At 36.9% G+C, this 24,516-nt stretch overlaps 1 protein-coding gene across 1 annotated transcript in view; it reads right to left on the bottom strand.

The window, feature by feature from the left end:
- The window catches only part of eif3ha (eukaryotic translation initiation factor 3, subunit H, a), an 87,926-nt gene extending 63,671 nt beyond the window's left edge, over positions 1–24,255 (bottom strand). The window contains exons 1-2 of the mRNA XM_079625760.1: positions 23,756–24,255; positions 8,390–8,546 (exon numbers count right to left, since the gene is read on the bottom strand). Of these exons, the coding sequence (XP_079481886.1) occupies positions 8,390–8,546; positions 23,756–23,836 (238 nt within the window). The 5' untranslated portion in view covers positions 23,837–24,255. The remainder of the gene's footprint in view (positions 1–8,389; positions 8,547–23,755) is intronic.
- Positions 24,256–24,516: the final 261 nt, after the last annotated feature.

Genomic DNA, 24,516 nt, shown 5'->3' with positions numbered 1-24,516 from the left:
GGCAATACTTGAAATAAAGTCCTTTACATTGAAGGTAAAGCGGTGGTTTAAAATAAACCAGAACTGCACGCATAGTTAAATGTAATAATTTTAGAATTGAAAAGTGTAATGTGGAAGATTTTTTTTTTTTTTTATGTTAGAGTTGAAAGCTCCATTCTAATATCTATAATTTAGGTAGTTTATTTTTATTTTTTTGTCTAGAAAAGCCTTTCTAGGGCCTGAGATGCAAATTAGCTTTCGCTATACTCTCTATGTGCAATACATATTTCCAGCTTTGACTGGGATCATGTTTTTTTGTACTGTCCCTATACAAACAAACTTATAAATAAATAAATAAAATGAATGAATGCTGAGATATTTTGCTAAATAAAATGATCCTGTCAGAAGAATTTAGCAATAACTTATTTATTTTTCCATCTGTTTAGCTTTGCATTTACTGAATGAGCATTGTGCCACTGTTCGATATTAAAGTTTTAGTCTGAGAAAGAGCTAAGAATGTGAATGCTGGGCTAAGGAAAGTGAAAAGAATGTGCAAGTAAATGAAAGAAAAAAGAAAGTTGATACAGGGAAGTCGTAAGAAGATTGAAAGAGAATAGAAAGTTGATAGAATTAAAGAATTAAAGAATTAAAGAAGATTGAAAGAGAATAGAAAGTTGATACAGGGAAGTCGTAAGAAGATTGAAAGAGAAAAGGAAGTTGATAGATGGCAAGTCGTAAGAAGATTGAAAGAGAATAGAAAGTTGATAGATGGCAAGTCGTAAGAAGATTGAAAGAGAATAGAAAGTTGATACAGGGAAGTCGTAAGAAGATTGAAAGAGAAAAGGAAGTTGATAGATGGCAAGTCGTAAGAAGATTGAAAGAGAATAGAAAGTTGATAGATGGCAAGTCGTAAGAAGATTGAAAGAGAATAGAAAGTTGATAGATGGTAAGAAGATTGAAAGAGAAAAGAAAGTTGATACATGGCAAGCCGTAAGAAGATTGAAAGAGAATAGAAAGTTGATAGATGGTAAGAAGATTGAAAGAGAAAAGAAAGTTGATGCATGTAAGTCGTAAGAAGATCCTTTTAAAAGAAAGATCTATAATAGCTACCGGTCGATATAAAATACGTCCGACTGTTTGCACTGTATTTTATTTTTTTTATTTTATTTTCCAAACTGTGATTCAGGAAGATTTTATTAATTATCAGGGCTGTCTGATTGGAAGAGATTTTAAAGGGGAACGGGAGAGCTTCACTCCGACGAGGCGAGTGAAGATTATCTATACTACGGAGAGTATAGAGGTTCGCTGTTTGTTTAAAACAGCAAAAGTGAAACGTGCTCTGTGGGGGCCCAGTGGGGCAATACTGGTGTGGTACACCACCCCAGCAGAGGACGTCCCTGGATTGTAGGTCCAGTGGCACCGCAAACCTGCTCAATCACTTCCATCTCAGACACGGTTTTAATTATTCTTTTTTCTTTTGATTATTTTAATTTCTTCTATGTAAAGCACTTTGAATTACCACTGTTTAGCTTTGCATTTACTGAATGAGCACTGTGCCACTGTTCGTCCGACTGTTTGCACTGTATTTTATTTTCTAAACTGTTTTAATTATTCTTATTTCTTTTATTATCTATGTAATTATTTTTATTTTTATTTCTTCTATGTAAAGCACTTTGAATTACCACTGTGTATGAAATGTGCTATATAAATAAACTTGCCTTGCCTTGCCTTGCCTTCTGTATCATCTCAGTGAGGTTTAGGCATGCGCAGTAACGTTGAATTTAGCGTTTTCATGTGTTTTCCAGAAGATTCTCATCCGCACTGAAACGCCTGAAAGCGCTAGTGTGGACGGAGAGCTAAATTCGACCGCTAAAATTGAGTGAGCCGCCTCTATTTAAAAACCCACCAGCTGGACTTTAGTTGGTCAAGTTATCACAAAAGGGTTTGAGAACGCCTGACCCGCCCCGTCGTACATGTGAACAGCACAAGCCAAATGGAAAGTGTGTTTTATTCAATGCAGAGGGTTAGATAAGCTTATCTAAGGGCCACATTGTGGGCTAATCTAAGAGAAGCGCACCTGACTGGCAGTGCCCGTCCCTGTAGGGTCCGTTTAATCGATACGGCGCACACCTGAAGCTCATCGTGCCGCCCCGTGTCATCTCAGCCTCGCTTCACAGGAGCTCGCTGGATCCGCAGATCCCTGGGAGCTCGAGTCAGGTTCAGGGTCACTGATTTCATTGATGCGTGCAGATATTCACCCTGTAATCAAGCAAACTGCATCTTTTCTTCCCGGCGCTCACGCTGATACTGGGATGAGCTCCAGTGTAATCAATCCACTCTCTCCGAGTGTTTCCACGCCGGTCTGGCAGACGAACCGGGCAGAGAACCCTGGGAAGATGTAAAGTCTGGAGCTTAAACTTCAAGAAAAAGATGCTCGCCCACCTCAGCAAGTCATTCAATCATTTAGGTTTGGGCTCGGTGCGATTTTATCATGTTTTTGAAGCTTCTTCTGCTCATCAAGGCTGCATTTATTTAAAAAATCTGATAAATACAGAAAAAACTTGAAATATTATTCCAATGTAAATCATCAGTTTTCTATGTGAATATAAAGTAAAGTGTAATTTATTCCTGTGATCAAAACTGAATTTTCAGCGTCTTCAGTGTCACATGATCCTTCAGAAATCAGTATAATATGATGATCTGATGCTCAAGAAACATTTTTTATTATTATTATCAATGTTGAAAACTGTTAAGCTGCCGCTTGATATTTTACACTTCATATTTATAACCTTTGATGAATAGAAAGTTCAAAAGAACAGCATTTATTTGAAATTAAATAACTAAAAACATTACAAATGTCTTTACTGTCACTTTAAAAAAAAAATATATTGAACGTTCATGTAGGTGGTTGAATTGTTCATATTCAGACGTTTGAAAGCCTGTCATCAAAATGTGGGTCTAAATAGTATAAAAACACTCTAGCAAATAAGTAAATGTCAAAATTAACTGTGCAAAAATGGTTGCAGGGTAAAGTAGGGGTTACACTTCTTGATAGACTTTTAAGTCGAATGAATAAATAAAAAATATCTGTTTGATAATTTTGATTACAATAACTTGGTAACAGGTTTTAATGTTTGAGCTTGACAAATAATGTCAACACTACAATAATGTAAACTGCAGAAAAAGAAATTAGATATTTTCCTACTTGCATTACAAATGTAGCTTGTTTCCGCCACAGAATTTAAAAAAACGGGTAATAGCGACTTTTTCTCTCACAATCCGGACTTTCTCTCACAATCCGGACTTTCTCTCACAATCCGGACTTTCTCTCACAATCCGGACTTTCTCTCACAATCCGGACTTTCTCTCACAATCCGGACTTTCTCTCACAATCCGGACTTTCTCTCACAATCCGGACTTTCTCTCACAATCCGGACTTTCTCTCACAATCCGGACTTTCTCTCACAATCCGGACTTTCTCTCACAATCCGGACTTTCTCTCACAATCCGGACTTTCTCTCACAATCCGGACTTTCTCTCACAATCCGGACTTTCTCTCACAATCCGGACTTTCTCTCACAATCCGGACTTTCTCTCACAATCCGGACTTTCTCTCACAATCCGGACTTTCTCACAATTGCATGCATTTCTCTCACAATTCGGACTTTTTATCAGTCAATTGTGTGATGTAATGTCACAATTGCAGGTTATAAAGTACGAATTATGAGATATAAACTAAGAATTTCAAGTATATTTTTCTCGCAATTGCGACGTTATCTCACAATTGCATGTTTAGCCTATCTCGCAATTCTGACTTCATAACATCAGTTTGGGAGGAATAAAGTCAGAATTGTGAGATATAAACTCGCAATTGTGAGATAAAAAGTCGCAATTATCTTTTAAAATGTTTTATTCTGTGGCGCAATACATTACAGCCATTCATTTATCCAAATGACAGAATAAAAAAGTGGAGAACTAGATTAACTGGATAAAAAGGGAAATGCATACACATTTATTAGGTTAGCTGGATAAAAAGTGAATTGCATACACACATTTATGCAATTCATTTATTTATTAGGTAGATAACTTCACACAGTGCTGTAGAAAGAAAAATATTTCCCCAAAAACACCCTCAGCCTTTCCGCTTATCTTCCATTTTAAGGCGACCACAATACAAAGGAAAGCAAATAATGTCATCTGTTAAACTTCAGGGAATAAGCAACAGAAACCCAGGAGGCGGCGTAAGAAACTCTCCTTCGCAGGCACTTAAAGCTCCACTTATCCACATCCCATTACTCATCACGCAGGAGAAACATACCGGGCGCCTGATAGCACTGAATGACTGATGAGCAAGAGTGTGATCCGTGAGCAAGAGCTTCACAGGCGGCAGGACCCTTCTCTGTCATGTACAGAAGGCAAAAGGACCTGTACCTTCAGGATCAATACTAATATTAAACCAACAGCAACAAAATAATGTAAAGCCACTAGTCTAGTACGGTATCACTACAACAAGGCACTGATTTCTGGAGGATCATGTGACACTGAAGACTGGAGTAATGATGCTGAAAATTCAGCTTTGATCACAGGAATAAATGACACTTTACTGTATATTCACATAAAAACAGTTTTAAACTAACAATTTTACAGTATTATTGATCAATTGCAGCCTTGGTGAACGGAATAAACTTTCCAAAACATTAAAACTTTTGAATGTTAGTGTATGAAACTCCTCCATATTTGAGGCTATGTGACAAGTTTTAATTTAATTGTTAAATGAGTGGGTTCACTCACATGCATAATTTGTTGCAATATCATAATTAGTACGGAGAATAGTGAAATATCACTGGCGTTGGCTACTTCAACAACACTCGTGACCCGGACCACAAACCCAGTCTGGAGCCGCACGGGTATATCTGTGGCGATAGCAACTATACATCGTATGGGTCAAAATTATCCATTTTTCTTTTATGCCAAAAATCATGAGGATATTAAGATCATGTTCCATGAAGATATTTAGTAAATGTCCTACCGTAAATATATAAAACATGTATTTTTGTGAGTGAATGCAGCACAATCGTGAACATAAATGCACAACTTTAAAGGAGATTTTCTCAATGTTTAGATTTTTTTGCTCCTCAGATTCCAGATTTTCAATAGTTGTGTCTCGACCAAATATTGTCCTATCCTAACAAACCACACATCAGTGGAGAGATTATTTATCCAGCTTTATGTGATGTATACATCTCAATTTCATCAAATTGACCCATGTGACTGGTTTAGTGGTCCACAGATCTACTCGCTGCTGAAATAACAGTGCATCCCTGTGGTAAACACACAGTACCTGATCTCAGGCCTGCTCTTATCAAGGCAAGTGTATCTCTGTCTGTATTGATTCGAGCCTCGCCAGCATTAGGGAGCGATATTTCATACGCCGGCTGTAGAGATAAAGCCGAGTCTCTGAGCGGTCGTCCTTGGACAGGCAACACCGGTTTGGTTTCTGGTCCTGCTATATGTGGGCTTGTTAGCGCTCCGCTCAGCCAAACGGCTCAACTGTGCTAACAAGCAGCATCTAACGGCAAGGTCATCCACTCAGACAGAGTGCCAAGAATGTGTGTATGACCTCTTCATGACTCCTGACACCAAACCGATAAGGGTCCAGGAGATAATTACACAGCCACCAGTGGACCAGGCCAGCGCAGAAAACTAGTACACACTTGCTGCCATGGATGGACAGAAAGGCGTACCGTTGCGGCTGCAAAGCGAAAACGGCAATAATCGCAAGTCGAGATGGAAATAATTGCAGGTTAACTATTATACAGGCCTCCAGACGGCCAGCAAATCGTTCTTTTTTAAGCCATACCGGATCAAAACAGCACTGACGTAGAAAGCAGGAGAAACATGTGCCAGTTATACAAGTTATAGAAGCCTTTTCAATCCACAAATCACCAACGTTCAGCGTGGATTTAACATGGTAACGCTGACTGTAACCATGGTATTGTGGCAGAAATACTCGAACGCTTGTACGTTCATCATCTCAGGGTTCGTATAACCTTTTACGAGTGAAATTCAAGCTCTTTACACTTTCATTTTAGTTTTAATGCTATGATTTGTAAAGCTAAACGTTAAAAGATGTAGGAAAAATAGCACTTTGAAGAAAACATCACTTACTATTAAAAAAAAGCCATTAAATTACCACTATAACCAGTAGATGGCGGCAGAGGAGAACGTATTCGCTCAGCCATTCTAGTCACTAATATGTGGGAACGAGTAGGAAGTCAAAGTCTCAAAAGGCATTTAAAGATTTGTAATGTAAAAATTCATACTTTTTTTAGTGGAAACAACTATTTACAGACACAATATCTCATCAAATCATTAGCAACAACAATACAAACCACCTAAATCACATCAAAACTTATAAACACAGCATTTATGGCCTTTAACTGAGCAGAAAAACAGTCAAAAACACACATCTGAGTGTCAGAGCGCGTCACGTGATGCGTCTGAACCAATCACGGTGTCAGACATTGACATCAGCCAATGAGATTTCGCTTTTACAGTTAAATGCCCCATTGTACTATCACGATTGGTTGCTGATTAAAAGGAAATTAGCATATTTGGATCCGACAGCATTGTTCAGGAGAGAGAGAGCTTTCCAGCGGTGTGTGTGATGACAGGAGACAGAGATGTTGATTAAGAACGCCAACTTTTGTTGAATTTAGGAGAAATCTACAGACGCAAATAGACAAAGTTAGTAAAATAAAGACCTAAATGTGTGTTTTGGACTTTTTTCACCACAAGTCTGAAAGTTTATGCATAATTTACCGTTATTACTATAGTAAGTACATGTAGTAACGTGTAACTATGTCATCTTAAAATAAAAAAAATAAATAAAAACACCACCACCCAGTTTGAGAAGCCCTGGTTTAGACCGCTTCATTTATTACACTGGGAATGTGAGAAGCAAGCGGTTGAACTGTAGATGTGACGGCTTCAGGAATTACTCTCGTGCTTCTGCGTGACTCCAAAATATGAGCGGTTTTGTTTTTATGCCGCTAAGAGGATCAGAGTTGACCGTTTAGTCACTGTCTTGATTTAATGATGTATAAAACAGCAATTAATTAATTCAGGAACACCGCTCGCAGCTTGTTTCGCATGTGTGGAGAGACATAAAATACAGTTGCCCCACACACAGAGCAGGTATTTTAATGCAACTTCTATTAATCAAAACCAACCGTGAATATAAAATAAAAGCACAAAAGCGAAAAGCAATTCCCCTTTTCACTGCGCTCGCTCGCCCTCTCTCTCTCGCCCTCTCTCTCTCTAAAAATCAATATGTAATTGTCTGGACCAGGACTTTCCCATTGCAAGGGACCAAAAAAACCCATCCTAAAAATACAAATTACTCAAATTAAATAACTGGGTTTAATGTTCTAAAAGGTTTTAAAGTAAAAAAAAAAAAAAATGTGTTGGTAAAGAGTTATTTAGCACATTTTCTCTATGCACTTACTGATAAAAACTAGGATAAAAAAATAAAATAAGTTAAATAAGAAAACAACAGGTTACACTATATTTTAAGGTGATGTAATAAATTACTGAAATAAGTACTGTGAGTAACATTAATAAACTACAATACTTACCATAGAGTTAGGATTTGGGGTTACACTATTTTAAGGCGTCATTGTTACAGTGTAATTATATATTATATATATACTGAGTAATATTATCAACTACATGTACTTACTATAGGGTTAGAGTAGATTAGGGTTTGATTGAGAGTTAATTGCATGTAATTATGCATAATTTACTGTTATTACTACGGTAAGTACATGTAACATATGTAACAAGGACACTCTGTAAAATATTTTTATCAGTAAGTGCGTGGAGAAAAGATGTGCTTTCCCAGAGAAGTTTTAGTCATTTTAATTTTGACTTTAATACCTTTAGAACATTAAACCCAGTTAGTTAATTTTGGAGTAATTTGGATTTTTAGGAAGGGATTTTTGGTATTTTGAATCCTTTGGGATAATTTTTTTGTTAACTCCTGGTCTTGACAATCACATATTGTCTTAATCATGCATCATAACAAGGACACAGTAAAATAAAGTGTTACCGGATTTGGTACTTGTAATTATGCATAATTAACTGTTATTACTATAGTAAGTACATGTAGTAATGTATAACTGCCACCTTAAAATAAAGTGTAGACAAATTTAAATATCGTCACCAATAGGTATTTTAATGCAACTTCTATTAATCAAAACGAATCGTGATTTTAAAAGCAATCGCCTTTCCACGGCTCTCTCTCGCCCTGAGATCCACATATAATCCCTCTCTCTCTCTCTCTCCGATTCCCAGAGCGCCGAGTGCAATCATCAATGATTAACCGTCCCGAGACCAGCGAGCGCCTCACCTTCATCGAACTCGACGTCTTCTTCGGTGTGCTGAGGGAACGGGAAGCAGTTGGTGATCTCCAGGCGGTCCTCCACCACCAGGCCGAGCAGAACACCCTGCACCACCTCACTGCCCTGGCCCTCCTCCTGGTAGTGCTTGATGATCTTCAGCACCACCTGCACACACACACACACACACACACACACCGCATGATCAGGGACATCCAAGTTTGTGCCTGGCGAAGCAAACTGAATAATATCTGATGCAATTTCTCTCCCCTAAAGGCATTTGAAATGTCTTTGTGTCGCCTTTGCAGGAGCGCCGGTGAGCAGAAATAACATTTATATACATTTATTGCTGAAAGATTAGCGAGGTGTGTAACCAGGTACACAATTGCATGCACACACACACACCTAGTTAGCATCTTACTACGCATGTCAAACACCACAATTTCAAAATAATCGACTAAAATCTACTAATCAACGACTGAAGCTATTTTAATAATTATTTTGTTTATTGGGTCTAAATGTTCAAAAAACACATTATTAAAGGGGTCCTTGATTATGATTTCATTTTTTTTTAACTTTAGTTAGTACACAATTGCATGCACACACACCTGTCAGACGCATGTCAAACATCACGTTTTCAAAATCTACGAATCGAACACTAGCCGAATTAAGCTATTTGAATAATTAATTATTCTGTTTATTGGGTATAGTTTATTAAGATGCTTTAATGTTCACAAAAAAATAAAACGCTTTAAGACTTTTGTAATCATGCCCTCAAAAATTTAATTTGGATTTAGATTTATCGGCCGATATATCGGCTTTCAAATATTAAAAATTATCGTTATTGTATCGGCCAAAATTATAATGAGAATATAATAATATAATTGTGTGCTTGGGACATGGTGAGACTTTTGTTTTTGTAATCATGCCCTCAAAAAAAAATTTTATTTAGATTTATCGGCCGATATATCGGTTATCTGCTTTCAAATATAAAAAATTATCGTTATCGTATTGGCCAAAATTATAATAAAAATATCATAATATAATTGTGTGCTTGGGACATGGTGAGATTTGTTTTTGTAATCATGCCCTCAAAAATAAAAAAATTTGGATTTAGATTTATTGGCCGATATATCGGTTATCGGCTTTCAAATATAATATAAATATAAAAAATTATTGTTATCGTATCGGCCAAAATTATGAGAATATCATAATATAATTGTGTGTTTGGGACATGGTGAGACTTGTTTTTGTAATCATGCCCTCAAATTTTTTATTTGGATTTAGATTTATCGGCCGATATATCGGTTATCGGCTTTAAAATATAAAAAATTATCGTTATCGTATCGGCCAAAATTTTTATATTGGTACATCCCTAGATTTTAGGACTAAAATGTTCTATAAAACAGGAGAATGACAAATAAACCTTCAGAACAAGAGAATAAACTGAAGTGCTGCTGATTTCAGACTCAACTCATTTTGAGAAAAGGACCTTGCATTGAAATCGAAATCTCCAGATGCTATTAGATAAAATGTAATACACACTTAAGTGTATTTTGGATGTTTTCTCTCCATTAGTCAGAAAAACATGTTATGGAAGTAAAGATCTCAAAATTAACCAGTGCATTAAAAGCTCCTTCCTAATCCCAATCAGACATGTTTCTAAAAACACAACAATATTCAACTCTTTGCATTTTATGTGCAATCAAGACACCGTAAAAACAGTGATGCATCTCAGCGGACACATGCTATCGGGTCTCCTGAGATTGACGCTAATAGCAGGCTTACGTTCACATGTGCTTTAGAAGAGGATATTTATATGTGCAAGCTTCAATTTGCAGATTGGCAGAGATGGAAAATATCAATCTGTCTGAGTTGCCCAAGTTCGAGGGCTAAAACACAAGATTGCTCCTCTATACTAACATGGTACTTTGCGACCACTCAGAGCAGAAAAGCATGAAGACCTGGGGTTAATGGAAGAACAAATACACTCACTGTCTAATTACGCTGTCTGCAAAGCCTCTCTGAATACCAATCCACTGGGGTTTTTCTACAGAAGCAAGAACATCTTCAATCCCCTTAAGAGCGCCAGCTCACTCGCCCCAAGGCATGATGGGATACATTGGCGCTCCTCAGAAGGGACACATCATTTCATATCACCGATATCAGGAGGGGAACTAAAGTGCATCAGGACATCTGTAATTACACACGGAGAACCGAGGTCGGTGGAGCATTTAGAGCGAACGCATCGGAAGTCATATTTACTGATAAGAACAGCAAATCCAAATAATCACAGCTATAGGGTTCTGCAAATTATTGTGTGCCATTCGGTTCTAGGGCTGTCGAAATGCCTGGAAAGCTAAATTTGAAAACCACGTCAGTTACGTCATCATCATCATCATCATATCTCGTGCCTCTTGACACCAAAAATGTAAGTGTATTTTTATTTTTTTATTCAACGAATATGTGACCCTGGACCATAAAACCAGTCTGGAGCCGCACGGGTATATCTGTGGCAATAGCCAACTATACATTGTATGGGTCAAAATGCCACAGATATACCCGTGCGACTAAATTTTAAAGGTAAACTTTCCTTACTAAACTAAGGATTTTAAAGCTACACTGTAACTTTTTTAGTTTATTCTTAGCTAAAAAACACTTAGTTCTTTCAAAAATATGTGCTCATTATTGTATATTTACTTCGTTTTAAGTAAAGATCATGTTCCATGAAGATATTTAGTAAATTTCCTACCGTAAATATATAAAACGTGTTTTTGTGAGTGATGCTCCGATTAATCGGCCGATATTGGCTAAAAATAGCTTGATCGGCTAAATTTCAGAATTGCGCAAAAGCTACTAAAACTTGTCGTCGTGGAGAGCGCAGTGCATGGTTGCATAGCAACGACAGACGCCACGGGAAAATCGGACCAAATTTTACTATTAATAATAAAGATATGCTAATGTGCATTGTAAATGTCAGTAATTTATCTTTTTTTGACTCATTCTTTTTATATATATATATAAAAAAAAAAATTTAAAGGCTCAAATATGAGGTTTATCTTTTTACAAAACTTTTTTTGTCAAAACTTTATTTGCACTTGTACATGTTAGTAGATAACATGTTGCAAGACACTTTTAAAATCTAGCCATAATTTATGTTATTATTGTAATGCTTATGTAAACAAAAAGTGCATATTGATGCTAATTTTATTTGTTATTTGCTGGTTAATGCGTCGTGTAGGTCTTAAATTTCTATCTTTATGATCTTAAAATGGTCTTAAATTTGACTTACAAAAAATCTTTCATGAATTTTTGTCTGATTAACAACCTACTGGTTTTGGGGTGTTTTGCATAATTGGTTGTTCCAGAAAAAAATAGTTCTTGCCAGCTCATAGTTACCGGTAGTTTCATTTCTACAAATGGTGCAAACTCTGCTAGATTATAGATAAAAGTAGGGCTGCACAATTAATCGAATTTTAATCACGATTACGATTTTGGCTTCCCACGATCAAATTCGCATGATCGTGCGATATTTTAAATGCGTCATTCTGTTCATAGAACGCTCCATATAAAAGCTTTTTTTTTTTTTGCAAATCCAATCTAGCGCTGGCTCCATGACGAGCCAATAATCAGTTGTTCCCTGCACTGCATAGGCTACTAGATGTAGAAACCAGAATGTTTTGCCGGACTGGACAAAAGCGAAGCGAACTGGGCGAGATGAGACAGAGTGTGTCTGCGCGCGAGCGATAGTGCGCGAGAGAGACCGAGGGTGTGTGTCTGCGCGCGAGCAATAGTGCGCGAGAGAGACCGAGGGTGTGTCTGCGCGCGAGCAATAGTGCGCGAGAGAGACCGAGGGTGTGTCTGTGCGCGAGCAATAGTGCGCGAGAGAGACCGAGGGTGTGTCTGCGCGCGAGCAATAGTGCGCGAGAGAGACCGAGGGTGTGTCTGTGCGCGAGCAATAGTGCGCGAGAGAGACCGAGGGTGTGTCTGCGCGCGAGCAATAGTGCGCGAGAGAGACCGAGGGTGTGTCTGCGCGCGAGCAATAGTGCGCGAGAGAGACCGAGGGTGTGTGTCTGCGCGCGAGCAATAGTGCACGAGAGAGACCGACGGTGTGTGTCTGCGCGCGAGCAATAGTGCACGAGAGAGACCGAGGGTGTGTCTGTGCGCGAGCGATAGTGCGCGAGAGACTTCAAATAACAATGACAGAATTTTATTCACTGACATCGGGATCCCGCTTACATGGCTACCTTCCAAATAAATCAATAATTTGACACAAAATATTGATTTAAAAACGATTGTATTGCTTCCGTGTCCATGACAACGCTCTTTTTTTCATGGCAACGGTGTGTTATCAAGAAATAACAGACGCATTCTACATTAGAATTTAACCAAGCCATGTAATAATAGGTAATAATAATAATTATAACAGAAGATAATATCTCTAGTCTATCCTTATAATTATTATAAATACAATGTATATAAAATATAAATACAATATATTAATAAATTATTTATTTTTATTTATTCTGGAGATGCACTGAATATTGGTGAATAAGAGGACCGATTTAATTTTGATGCACATATTTGTACATTAGCAGGAAATGTAGCACAATATGGATGTAAAAAGTAGTTATAATTAGCCTGTGAGACAAATCAACAAATAATCGTGATAATTGTGATCTCAATATTGATCAAAATAATCGTGATTATCATTTTGGCCAAAATCGTGCAGCCCTAGATTCCTCTGCCATTCTGTGATCGGTATTAAGATCATGTTCCATGAAGATATTTAGTAAATGTCCTACCGTAAATATATAAAACATGTATTTTTGTGAGTGAATGCAGCACAATCGTGAACATAAATGCACAACTTTAAAGGAGATTTTCTCAATGTTTACATTTTTTTGCTCCTCAGATTCCAGATTTTCAATAGTTGTGTCTCGACCAAATAATGTCCTATCCTAACAAACCACACATCAATGGAAAGATTATTTATTCAGCTTTCAGATTATGTATAAATCTCAATTTAACCCAAAAAAAAAAAGACCCATGTGACTGGTTTTGTGGTCCAGGGTCACATTTTAAATTAAAAAAAATTATTTGACAGCCCTATTCGGTTTTATTATTTTTTTCTTGCCATTAAAGGAAATCGCAAAGCCACCGAAATCATCAAGTGAACAAAATTCCTTACGGTTCCCATCTGCAGCCCGAAGCCACAGGGAACAAACCCACCATCATTTACCACAGCATTCATAAAACAGAGCTGGAGGCAATACTACACACGATTCTCCGGGTGCAAGTAACATGTCAAGCCCAAATGACCTGACAGAGCGCACCACGTCCCAGCTGTGAAGATATATGGAGCTTTTCACAGTGGTGTTGAATTAATTATGGATGGACTCCCTGTAAACAAAGTTACAACCTTTAAAAGTGCGCACAGATGGTGGTCAGACACACGGCACCTCGTTTCCACATGAGCTCCGGCTCTCGATGTGCTTTCCCAGAGATTATTGTTGCTTCTTTTGAGGGTTTGTAACAGGCTTTAAGGTCAGACAGAAAAAAAAAAGTCAATATTCTCTGAGCTGAACCCTGCCAATCTGATCATTTCAAGTTGAGTCGTCGTGCTGGATGGAAGAAATGTGGAAAGCCCGTTCCCTTAAATCATTCAGGAGGAGACACAGACACACACACACACACCTGCTTCCTCAAATGAGCCGAGATCTGCTCGGATGGGCAGTGCAGTCGGTGACTAAACACAAAGCCAGCCGCAAAAGAGACGGCACACACACGGTCAAGCGCTTACCTCATCTTAGATGGCTTTATTTAATGCCATGTCAGCATCTAAGCAATTTTCATGGCAAAAAATGATTTACAAATATCATATAAATACAATAAAACCAAGCAATCAAAGTCATATTATACCGATTTTTTTTTAATTGTTTAATGCTTAAGGCGAGACGGAAGGGAAAAACAGTTTTTTTCACTGGTAAATTGAGATTTTGGGATATTTGTCTTCAATAGCATGTCTTCTTTCAGACTTGTGGTGAAAAAAAAGTCTGAAATACACATTTAGGTCTTTATTTTACTAACTTTGTCTGTTTGCGTCAACAAATTCAATAAAAGTTGGCGTTATTAATCAACATGATCTCTGTCTCCCGTCACCACACACACCGTTAGAAAGCTCTCTCTCTCTCTGCTGTACAATGCTGTCGGATCCAAATATGGTCATTTCCTTTTTTATCAGCAACCAATCGTGAAAGTAAAAGGCCTGAATGCGCAATCTCATTGGCTGATGATAAATCTTTAAAGCCCGTTTTCTCAAAATGACTTTTCTCTCATTCTTCAAGTCTGAAATCTCCACTTCAGTCGCACCGAGATACACCAAACCCTCCAGTCTTGTGCCTAGTTATATTATGAAGACATTTACAGAGGGATTTGTAAATATATTATTCCTAGCCTGATTTATATAACATTTTATTCCCAAAAAACATGGCGAAAATCTTTTTTTTTTAAGGCTATTGACAGTATATTCTGATTTGCAGAACCAAAAGTAGATATCCATAAAGCCCTCTGTTATTTTTTTTCATAAATTATAGTTTTATCTAATACCAGATCAGCATCTAAGTCTATTTTTATGGCAAAAATTAAACTACAAAAATACAGATATCATATAAATACAAAAAAACCAACAAAACAAGTCATTATATATTTTTCTTAAATTAACATGATAAAAAAAAAAAACATTCAGGCATAATCTTCCTAATAAACCCTTAATAGTGGCGAGAGCCGTGAGGGAATGCGAGTGCCACTAATTGCCTGAACAGTCGTAACGCATTAAACGAACAGGAAACAGCAGAATCCAATTTCCTGTTGCTCCAGTCGCAGTGTTTGAAGCATCACTCGTTTGATTCAAAGCGATTAATGTCTGATTAAACAACTAAACACGCCGTTTAAACGGCTGCACTCCTCCGTGATGCTAATTGTTTTACTGGCGTTTGTCTTGCAATTCTTCCATCAATGCAGTGCTTCTCTGCGCACTCTCCAAACAAAGAGCCAGACTCTTTTACATGTAAAAGTCAACGTCACACAAGACTGTAATCACACTGTAATTACATATTTCACATTATGAGGGTGAGCGGCATGACCAAAAATATCACAGAATATGGAATCAGGCAATATAATATGGAGTTTTAATATTAAAGTGAACTAAATTATACTTTATATTTAATTAAATGCATCAATCTAATGCATTAATTGTCTTTTTTATGCAACTTGGACAAACCAAATGATTTTTCATTATAAATTAATAAGTTTGGCTTCAGTGCAAAAACAGCTTCACAAAATGAAACTTGAGTTAAAAACAAACAACAAAATGTTATTCATATTTAGGGTTAGAACTATGTTTGAACATGAACATGTTTTATCATGATAAATCTGATTCAAGTGTAAATGCAGCCAGATGTTTATCGTGACAGACTTCAATCCTTTAGATACAAATGATGTTGGGTTATTTGTCAAAACAACTACAATTTTTGATTTTGTTAATATTTTTTCTGTAGAAATAAATATAAATAGCAATGAAAAACGAAATATTAAATGTCATGGATGTATATTAACGGAGTAATACAGAGGGGGGTGAAAATGACTTTAGAAAGATGGCAGCATCATTATTTTATTTTACACAGAGATTGGTATCTTAATATCCTTTTAGTTTTTGATTCTTAAACTTTTCTTGTGGTATATTCATTTTAAAGGCCCTCGGTGGTTCAACACCAGAGATATGGAGATCTTAATGAGGCTCTGTACACATGTGCAGTGGTCAAAAAACAAATGTGGGTCACTTTGCACACAGATTAATCTTTTTTTCCTTTTAAAACATGAACATCTAAAGAACAAATAATGTTAAAACTAGAATAATATCTCGTTATCAGATCAATTGCATAGAACACCTGAGGACCATACATAGATTTTTTTTTAGGGCAGGGCAACGATTAATTGTGATTTGTATATATATATATATAAATACACATGTAGATATAAAAAAACATTTTTTTATTTATATATAAAATATTTATAATATAAGTGTGTGTGTGTATATATATTTCTTAAATATTCATGCATATGTGCATTTATACACAGTAATTATACACAGTACACATTCATATTATGTAAACAAACTTTTATTTTGAATGCGATTAATAGTTGTCTAGCACTAATGTTTTTTTTGTGTTTTTTTTAAATTCGCATGCGTCTGGAACTCTAAAAGTACTAAAGATACCTTAATATCCTTCTAGATTCTCATTCTTAATAAACTTTCCTTTTGAAATCTTCATTTTCAAGGCCCTAGCCTATATATTTCAGTCCCATAGAGATGTGGATCTCAAAGCAGATCCGGGTTCAAACTGGTGAATTTTACACATTTTTCAGTGATCGAAAACCAAAATCATAAAAATTAGCCTCTAACATTAAAGGGTTAGTTCACCCAAAAATGAAAGTGCAGCGCTTCTGGGTTGTACGTCAAGAACGCAGGCTCACTATTGGCCGACGCTGGTCATGTGTGTGATGCTGGCCAATAGTGAGCCGGCGTTCTGACGTACAGCCCAGAAGCGCTGCGCTGTTACACTACAGAACTCACTCTGAGACACACACAGAAGAACATCAAGAGTTCAATAAAGTCATTATTTTTGCGCACAAAAAGTATTCTGGTCGCTTGATGAACTTAAGGTTGAGCCGCTGTAGTCACTCGGACTATTTTAAACATTGTCTTTACTAACTTTCTGGGCCGGCAAGTTTCAATTACAACAGAAGCCGATGGAGGAGTGAGACACTCTCAGATTTTATCACTAATATCTTCATTCAGAGTTTACATTTCTGGTAGATATGCAGCATTTACAATTTTCTAGACCGATTCCGATTTCTGATTTTTCATCGAGTTTGATCTGCCGATTCCGATTTAATTTTTACTGAAAATCCAAACTGAATAATAAAAACAAGTTTAAATGGGTACGTTTTTTTATAAATATTTTTGAGTCTTCATTTTCTTTTCTGACATAGCCAACTCCAGTTCTTGTTAAAACACACTTCTGTGCATTTTGGGCACTTTTTGTGTGAAATCATTTATTTTGTCCATCAAACGTGTGCTTTCACTTTAACTGAGCAGCGCAGCAGAAATGGACTCGCGCCGAAACCCGCGCTTCACGCGACGCTACTGCAATCGGTGGATCTCTCATTTTTGGGTGAACTAACCCTTTAAGTTTTGTCTTTAAAATTCATATATAATTCGTTGTTACGACCCGTCTAGGGCTTTTAAGAGGGGAACACATGTAACCATCTCAGAGACACATCAACATGTAACACTGAGAGAGGTGAGGAGACACGAGAGACCACTGAATAAAGTGAATATGAGTTTAATAAATACATGATGAATAAATATATACCATAACAAAAGCGAACCACAAAGGAAAGGGGAGAACGGATTGTGCCAAACAAACGAAAGTAATAAGCATAAAGGTTTTCTAAAACATTTAACTAATAATAATACGATAAAAAAAGAAAAGCTCAAAGGAAAAGTCTTCAACGTCCGTGACGTCGTAACTAAATTTATTTTCCTAAATAAGAAAAGAAAAAAAAATGATCGTTTCAGCCATTTTGACAGCCTTATTGTTCACACATTGGCAATAAAGAAAAGTGATTAATACGTGGAAGTTCTTACACAGGCAGAGCTAGTCATTACATTCTGATGCAGGTTAAAAGTCCAAATCTGTTTTATGCAAAATCATCTAATAAGCATCTGAGAGCAAAGCCGCCATTGACTCCCATGAACCCCATCAATCCGCCAGCCGAGCCGGAGGGTCTGGGGTTTTAACACGGGTTCAAAGTGCCACACACACACACACACACACCTCTATCCGCTAGAAGACAATCCCAGAATACCTAACGAAGACATGCTTTCCAGACGACACACACTCCCATCAAAGCAGCACAACACTTCATCTAATGATCCCGTGAACTCGGGAGAATTGCACGCTTGCCAGTTCTATTTTTGATATGAGCTTTGGTTGTGCCGTGACTAGCACTCTCTCTCTCCGCGGCGTGTTGCGGATGTTCGAAGGCTTTCTCGCTTTGAAACGCGCCTCAGCTGACGGGTGACGCAACCACACGCCTGAAGCCATCAGGTGAACGCGCTAACACCTGACGTGAACGCCTGTCCCTGTCAGTTAGCGGAGGACGGACACTGATGACTAGCGCTCTGCTACGCCGAGGCCTACGATCCATCTTCATAAAACAGTGACGAAACGGGATCTCGAACAGTCGCACGCTAAACGAACAGCTCGTACCTCAGATCTGCTACACCGGATGGAGGAATCTGCACCCGAGGACTCAGAAATAGCTCAACTTTAAAGTCCACATGAAATCTAAATTGAATAGGTTATCCTTACCGTTATCTAAAAGCTAGGTTATCCTTACCGTTATCTAAAAGCTAGGTTATCCTTACCGTTATCTAAAAGCTAGGTTATCCTTACCGTTATCTAAAAGCTAGGTTATCCTTACCGTTATCTAAAAGCTAGGTTATCCTTACCGTTATCTAAAAGCTAGGTTATCCTTATCGTTATCTAAAAGCTAGGTTATCCTTACCGTTATCTAAAAGCTAGGTTATCCTTACCGTTATCTAAAAGCTAGGTTATCCTTATCGTTATCTAAAAGCTAGGTTATCCTTATCGTTATCTAAAAGCTAGGTTATCCTTACCGTTATCTAAAAGCTAGGTTAGCCCTACCGTTATCTAAAAGCTAGGTTAGCCTTACCCGTTATCTAAAAGCTAGGTTATCCTTACCCGTTATCTAAAAGCTAGGTTAGCCTTACCGTTATCTAAAAGCTAGGTTAGCCTTACCGTTAACTAAAAGCTAGGTTAGCCTTACCGTTATCTAAAAGCTAGGTTAGCCTGACCGTTATCTAAAAGCTAGGTTATCCTGACGGTTATCTAAAATCTAGGTTAGCCTTAACGTTATCTAAAAGCTAGGTTAGCTTTACCGTTATCTAAAAGCTAGGTTAGCCTTACAGTTATCTAAAAGCTAGGTTAGCCTTACCGTTATCTAAAAGTTAGGTTAGCCTTACAGTTATCTAAAAGCTAGGTTAGCCTTACCGTTTTCTAAAAGCTAGGTTAGCCTTACCGTTATCTAAAAGCTAGGTTAGCCTTACCGTTATCTAAAAGCTAGGTTAGCCTCACCGTTATCTAAAAGCTAGGTTAGCCTGACCATTATCTAAAAGCTAGGTTAGCCTTTCCGTTATCTAAAAGCTAGGTTAGCCCTGTTATCTAAAAGCTAGGTTAGCCCTGTTATCTAAAAGCTAGGTTAGCCTTACCGTTATCTAAAAGCTAGGTTAGCCTTACCGTTATCTAAAAGCTAGGTTAGCCTCACCGTTATCTAAAAGCTAGGTTAGCCTGACCATTATCTAAAAGCTAGGTTAGCCTTTCCGTTATCTAAAAGCTAGGTTAGCCCTGTTATCTAAAAGCTAGGTTAGCCCTGTTATCTAAAAGCTAGGTTAGCCTTACCGTTATCTAAAAGCTAGGTTAGCCTCACCGTTATCTAAAAGCTAGGTTAGCCTCGTTATCTAAAAGCTAGGTTAGCCTCACCGTTATCTAAAAGCTATGTTAACCTTACCGTTATCTAAAAGCTAGGTTAGCCTGACCATTATCTAAAAGCTAGGTTAGCCTTTCCGTTATCTAAAAGCTAGGTTAGCCCTGTTATCTAAAAGCTAGGTTAACCTTACCGTTATCTAAAAGCTAGGTTAGCCTTACCGTTATCTAAAAGCTAGGTTAGCCTCACCGTTATCTAAAAGCTAGGTTAGCCTCACCGTTATCTAAAAGCTAGGTTAGCCTTACCGTTATCTAAAAGCTATGTTAACCTTACCGTTATCTAAAAGCTAGGTAAGCCTTACCGTTATCTAAAAGCTAGGTTAGCCTCGTTATCTAAAAGCTAGGTTAGCCTCACCGTTATCTAAAAGCTAGGTAAGCCTTACCGTTATCTAAAAGCTAGGTTAGCCTCGTTATCTAAAAGCTAGGTTAGCCTCACCGTTATCTAAAAGCTAGGTAAGCCTTACCGTTATCTAAAAGCTAGGTTAGCCTCGTTATCTAAAAGCTAGGTTAGCCTTACCGTTATCTAAAAGCTAGGTTAGCCTTACCGTTATCTAAAAGCTATGTTAACCTTACCGTTATCTAAAAGCTAGGTAAGCCTTACCGTTATCTAAAAGCTAGGTTAGCCTCGTTATCTAAAAGCTAGGTTAGCCTCACCGTTATCTAAAAGCTAGGTAAGCCTTACCGTTATCTAAAAGCTAGGTTAGCCTTACCGTCATCTAAAAGCTAGGTTATCCTTACCGTCATCTAAAAGCTAGGTTAGCCTTACCGTTATCTAAAAGCTAGGTAAGCCTTACCGTTATCTAAAAGCTAGGTTAGCCTCGTTATCTAAAAGCTAGGTTAGCCTCACCGTTATCTAAAAGCAAAGGTAAGCCTTACCGTTATCTAAAAGCTAGGTTAGCCTCGTTATCTAAAAGCTAGGTTAGCCTCGTTATCTAAAAGCTAGTGCGTGCGCTCCAAAACAACGACGAAATTCGCATTTAGAAGATATAAGCGTTCAAAACCTAGTCGTTTTACTAACGTCAATACGAGTTAATGATTCTGATGGCATCACTCTGCACTTCAGCTTCTCATCAGATTTTCTGTCCAATCAAATGCTCTATAGAATCTGAAGCTCCGCCCCCAATTCATTTTTTGGGTATCGTTCGAATTTGAGCGATTCCAGTTTCAACTCCGATTCCCATTCTTATAGATTCCAATATGGTAATAAACTAAATGAATGCTAATCTGAAAATTATTATTAATTAGTTGATATATTTTTGTTTAAAAACAGATTACATGTATACACACACACACACACAGTAGAATTTCCTAACCTTAAAATAACAGAACTGTAAATATTGTTCCCCAAATGTGAATATAACGTTGTCAAAACTGCAAAATTTAGATAAAAATAGGACACAGACTTGACCACAACTCTTATCACAAACATCACAGGAAAAGTTCACTCAATTTAAATGGTCACTAATTGATTGAGAAGAAGAAAATGTATTACTACCATCAAAACCCCCTGACATTATTATACAGATGATCTCCTCCATCACAGCAAATCTCATTTGTGTTCAATCTTCAATCAGTCATGTGACACGCGAGAACCAATGGCAGAGGGCGTCAATCAATAACACATCCACAGTCACTGTTTATTTTTATTATTATTACAATAACAAGAACTCTGGGAGAGATTGAAAAATAGCAATTTGGATAATGAGCTTCAGTTCCCCGAGCAAACACAAAATACTGAGAAAATACATCAAATACACAACTGAGTGTTTGTCTACGCTCATTAAATGTTAAAAGAGCAGCTCGATCCGTCTACATAATATCTGCTTTTGTGCTCACAGGAGAAAACACTAATACTGTGAGTTAAGGATGGATGACAATAATGCTAATTGGACAGATAGAGTCACCCAATGTCCGAAGCGTAGGCTGGTATCCACACGCTGGTGATCACAGAAAGTGTTTTTTCTTGAGACAACATCGCCCCCCTCTGGCAGGGATGTATAACGCACTGCATTCTTATAAACACACTCTATAATGAAGCAAAGGACGCATTACTGTGACGATAATTGGAGGGTTTTTTAGTGCAAACGACAAACTACAATCTCTGCACTCAAACTTCAGCCTTTAAGACACACAAGCAGAGCAAATGCAGGAGAATATTGGCCAGAAGAAGCAGAAATAACACAAGAACACGGACACTAAACGGATGAAAGAAGCTGCAAAAGTGCATTAAAGCATAAAAAATTTTAGCGTTGAAAAAAAAGAGACATTTTCCAGCCCTGAATCTCTTAAAAAAAAGAAAAAAAGTTGTGTTCACAGAGCTAATGATGCATCTTTCAACCAATTATAAATCACAAATCATTTCTATATCAAATAAATGTTATTTTGAACTTTCTATTCAAAGAATCCTGTAAAATAAAATCTTGTTTCTTAGCTTTCTAAATGTGTCTTGTTCATCAGATCAGATTATAGTGATTTCTGGAGGATCATGTGACACTGAAGACTGGAGTAATGATGATAAATTCAGCTTTGATCACAGGAATAAATAACACTTTACTGTATATTCACATTGAGAACCGCCATTTTACATTGTAATAATATTTCACAATATTTACTGTATTTTTTATCTAATAAATAAAGCTTTGGAGAGCAGAAGACTTATTTTTTTAAACATTAAAACATACAGACCCCAAACTTTTGAATGATGATATAAACTAAATGAATAAGATAAGAAATATATCATACATATATATATTAGTGCTGGGCAAAGATTAATCGCATCCAAAATAAAAGTTTGTGTTTCCATAATATATGTGTGTGTACTGTGTATAATTATTTTGTATATGTAAATACACACACGTGCTTGTATATATTTAAGAAATATTTGCATTTATATACTGTGTATATATTTATATATAATTTATATTATATATAAATATTTTATATACAAATAACAGATTTTTCCTAAATATATACAAGCACGTGTGTGTGTATTTACATATACAAAATAATTATACACAGTACACACACATATATTATGGAAACACAAACTTTTATTTTGGATGCGATTAATCTTTGCCCAGCACTAATATATATATATAGTATATATATATATATATATATATATATATATATATATATTTTATAGGAAAAAAAGTAATAAAATGTATGCTATGATTCTGTTCTTATATTTAAAAAAAATTATATATATATTTACTTTATATGTTGGGGAGAGAAAGGTTAATTGTATGTTGTGTTGTTGTAAATAAAAATATAATTATAATAAAATAATACAATATAATTGTAAACCTTACAGACCCCAAACTGTTGATCGGTAGCAAGTTAGTAATCAAGCACAAAAACAAAACTATCAAAATGTACAGTATAATATACGCGGTATACTTTGAAATATACCATGGTGAAATTAATTTAGAGTAAAGTAACGTTCCTCATAGTACTTTTAGAAAGGCCAGATACCATATTAACTTCAGTACCATGGTACATCTCAAACTACCACGGTATAGCAGATGGTAGTCATAGTACAATAACTATACATTAATACCATGTTGAAACAAATGTCCACAAAACTAGTAAGTTTACTGTGTTAGTGTTTCCCGGTGTTCTTCCTGTTCGAGTAAACGATGAACGCTGCCACCAATCTACAGCCCGAAACACAACACACACACACACACACACACACACACACCCCTAACAAACACGATAATAACATCAAACATGATCACTGACCAGCCCGTCGATCTGGATCTGCTTGACCGGGGAATCCAGCGGACTGGAAGCCGAAGCTGCGGGTTCTTTGCGGGTCGCCATTGTCGGAAGAAGAGGGGAATCGGGCCAAAGCACATGGAAGAAGGTTCTTCCGGAACGATGCGAGCACTTCCGGTGCCAAAACTCTTCAAAATAAGAGTCGCGAGTTACCTTTATTTATATAGCGCTTTTTATAATATAGATTGTTTCAAAGCAGCTTTACGGAGATAACATGAAAATAATGATTTCTAGAAGGAAAAAGCATCACAGACCAGCTTAAGTACGTTCAGTGATGGTTCATTTCAAAATAAGAGTCGCGATTTTAACCTAAATTTAAAAGCAAAAATGCTGCATTTTGGATATCACTCACGTAATAATTAAGCAACTCACGCATTAGTTGACTGACCACACAGCGCAATGGCTGCATACTAATTATTATTAGTATGAAACATTGCGCATTATCAGTAAACGTTTGAAACGGCAGTATGTTATTAATGTCGTCAAACCGTATTACTGCAGTTATCAGTAGAATACAATTTTAAAAAAAGATAGGGATTGTGTGAGTGTAATAAAAGTCTGGTCGAATAATCATTAAGTAGAACATTGCATTGTGGGATATAGTATCCCACACCGCATAATCTGCTGAATGCTGAGTGTATATGGTTATCTAGGTATTGTAGACTCATAATTGTACATATAGTTTTTAAAGATTAGGTTACAGATCCTTTAAATATGGCAAAAAT

The sequence above is a fragment of the Phoxinus phoxinus genome, assembly GCF_949152265.1.
Source record: "Phoxinus phoxinus genome assembly, chromosome: 10".
NCBI lineage: Eukaryota > Metazoa > Chordata > Actinopteri > Cypriniformes > Leuciscidae > Phoxinus > Phoxinus phoxinus.
Note: the sequence above shows the minus strand (reverse complement) of the source record. Positions and strands in the feature narration are given on the sequence as shown.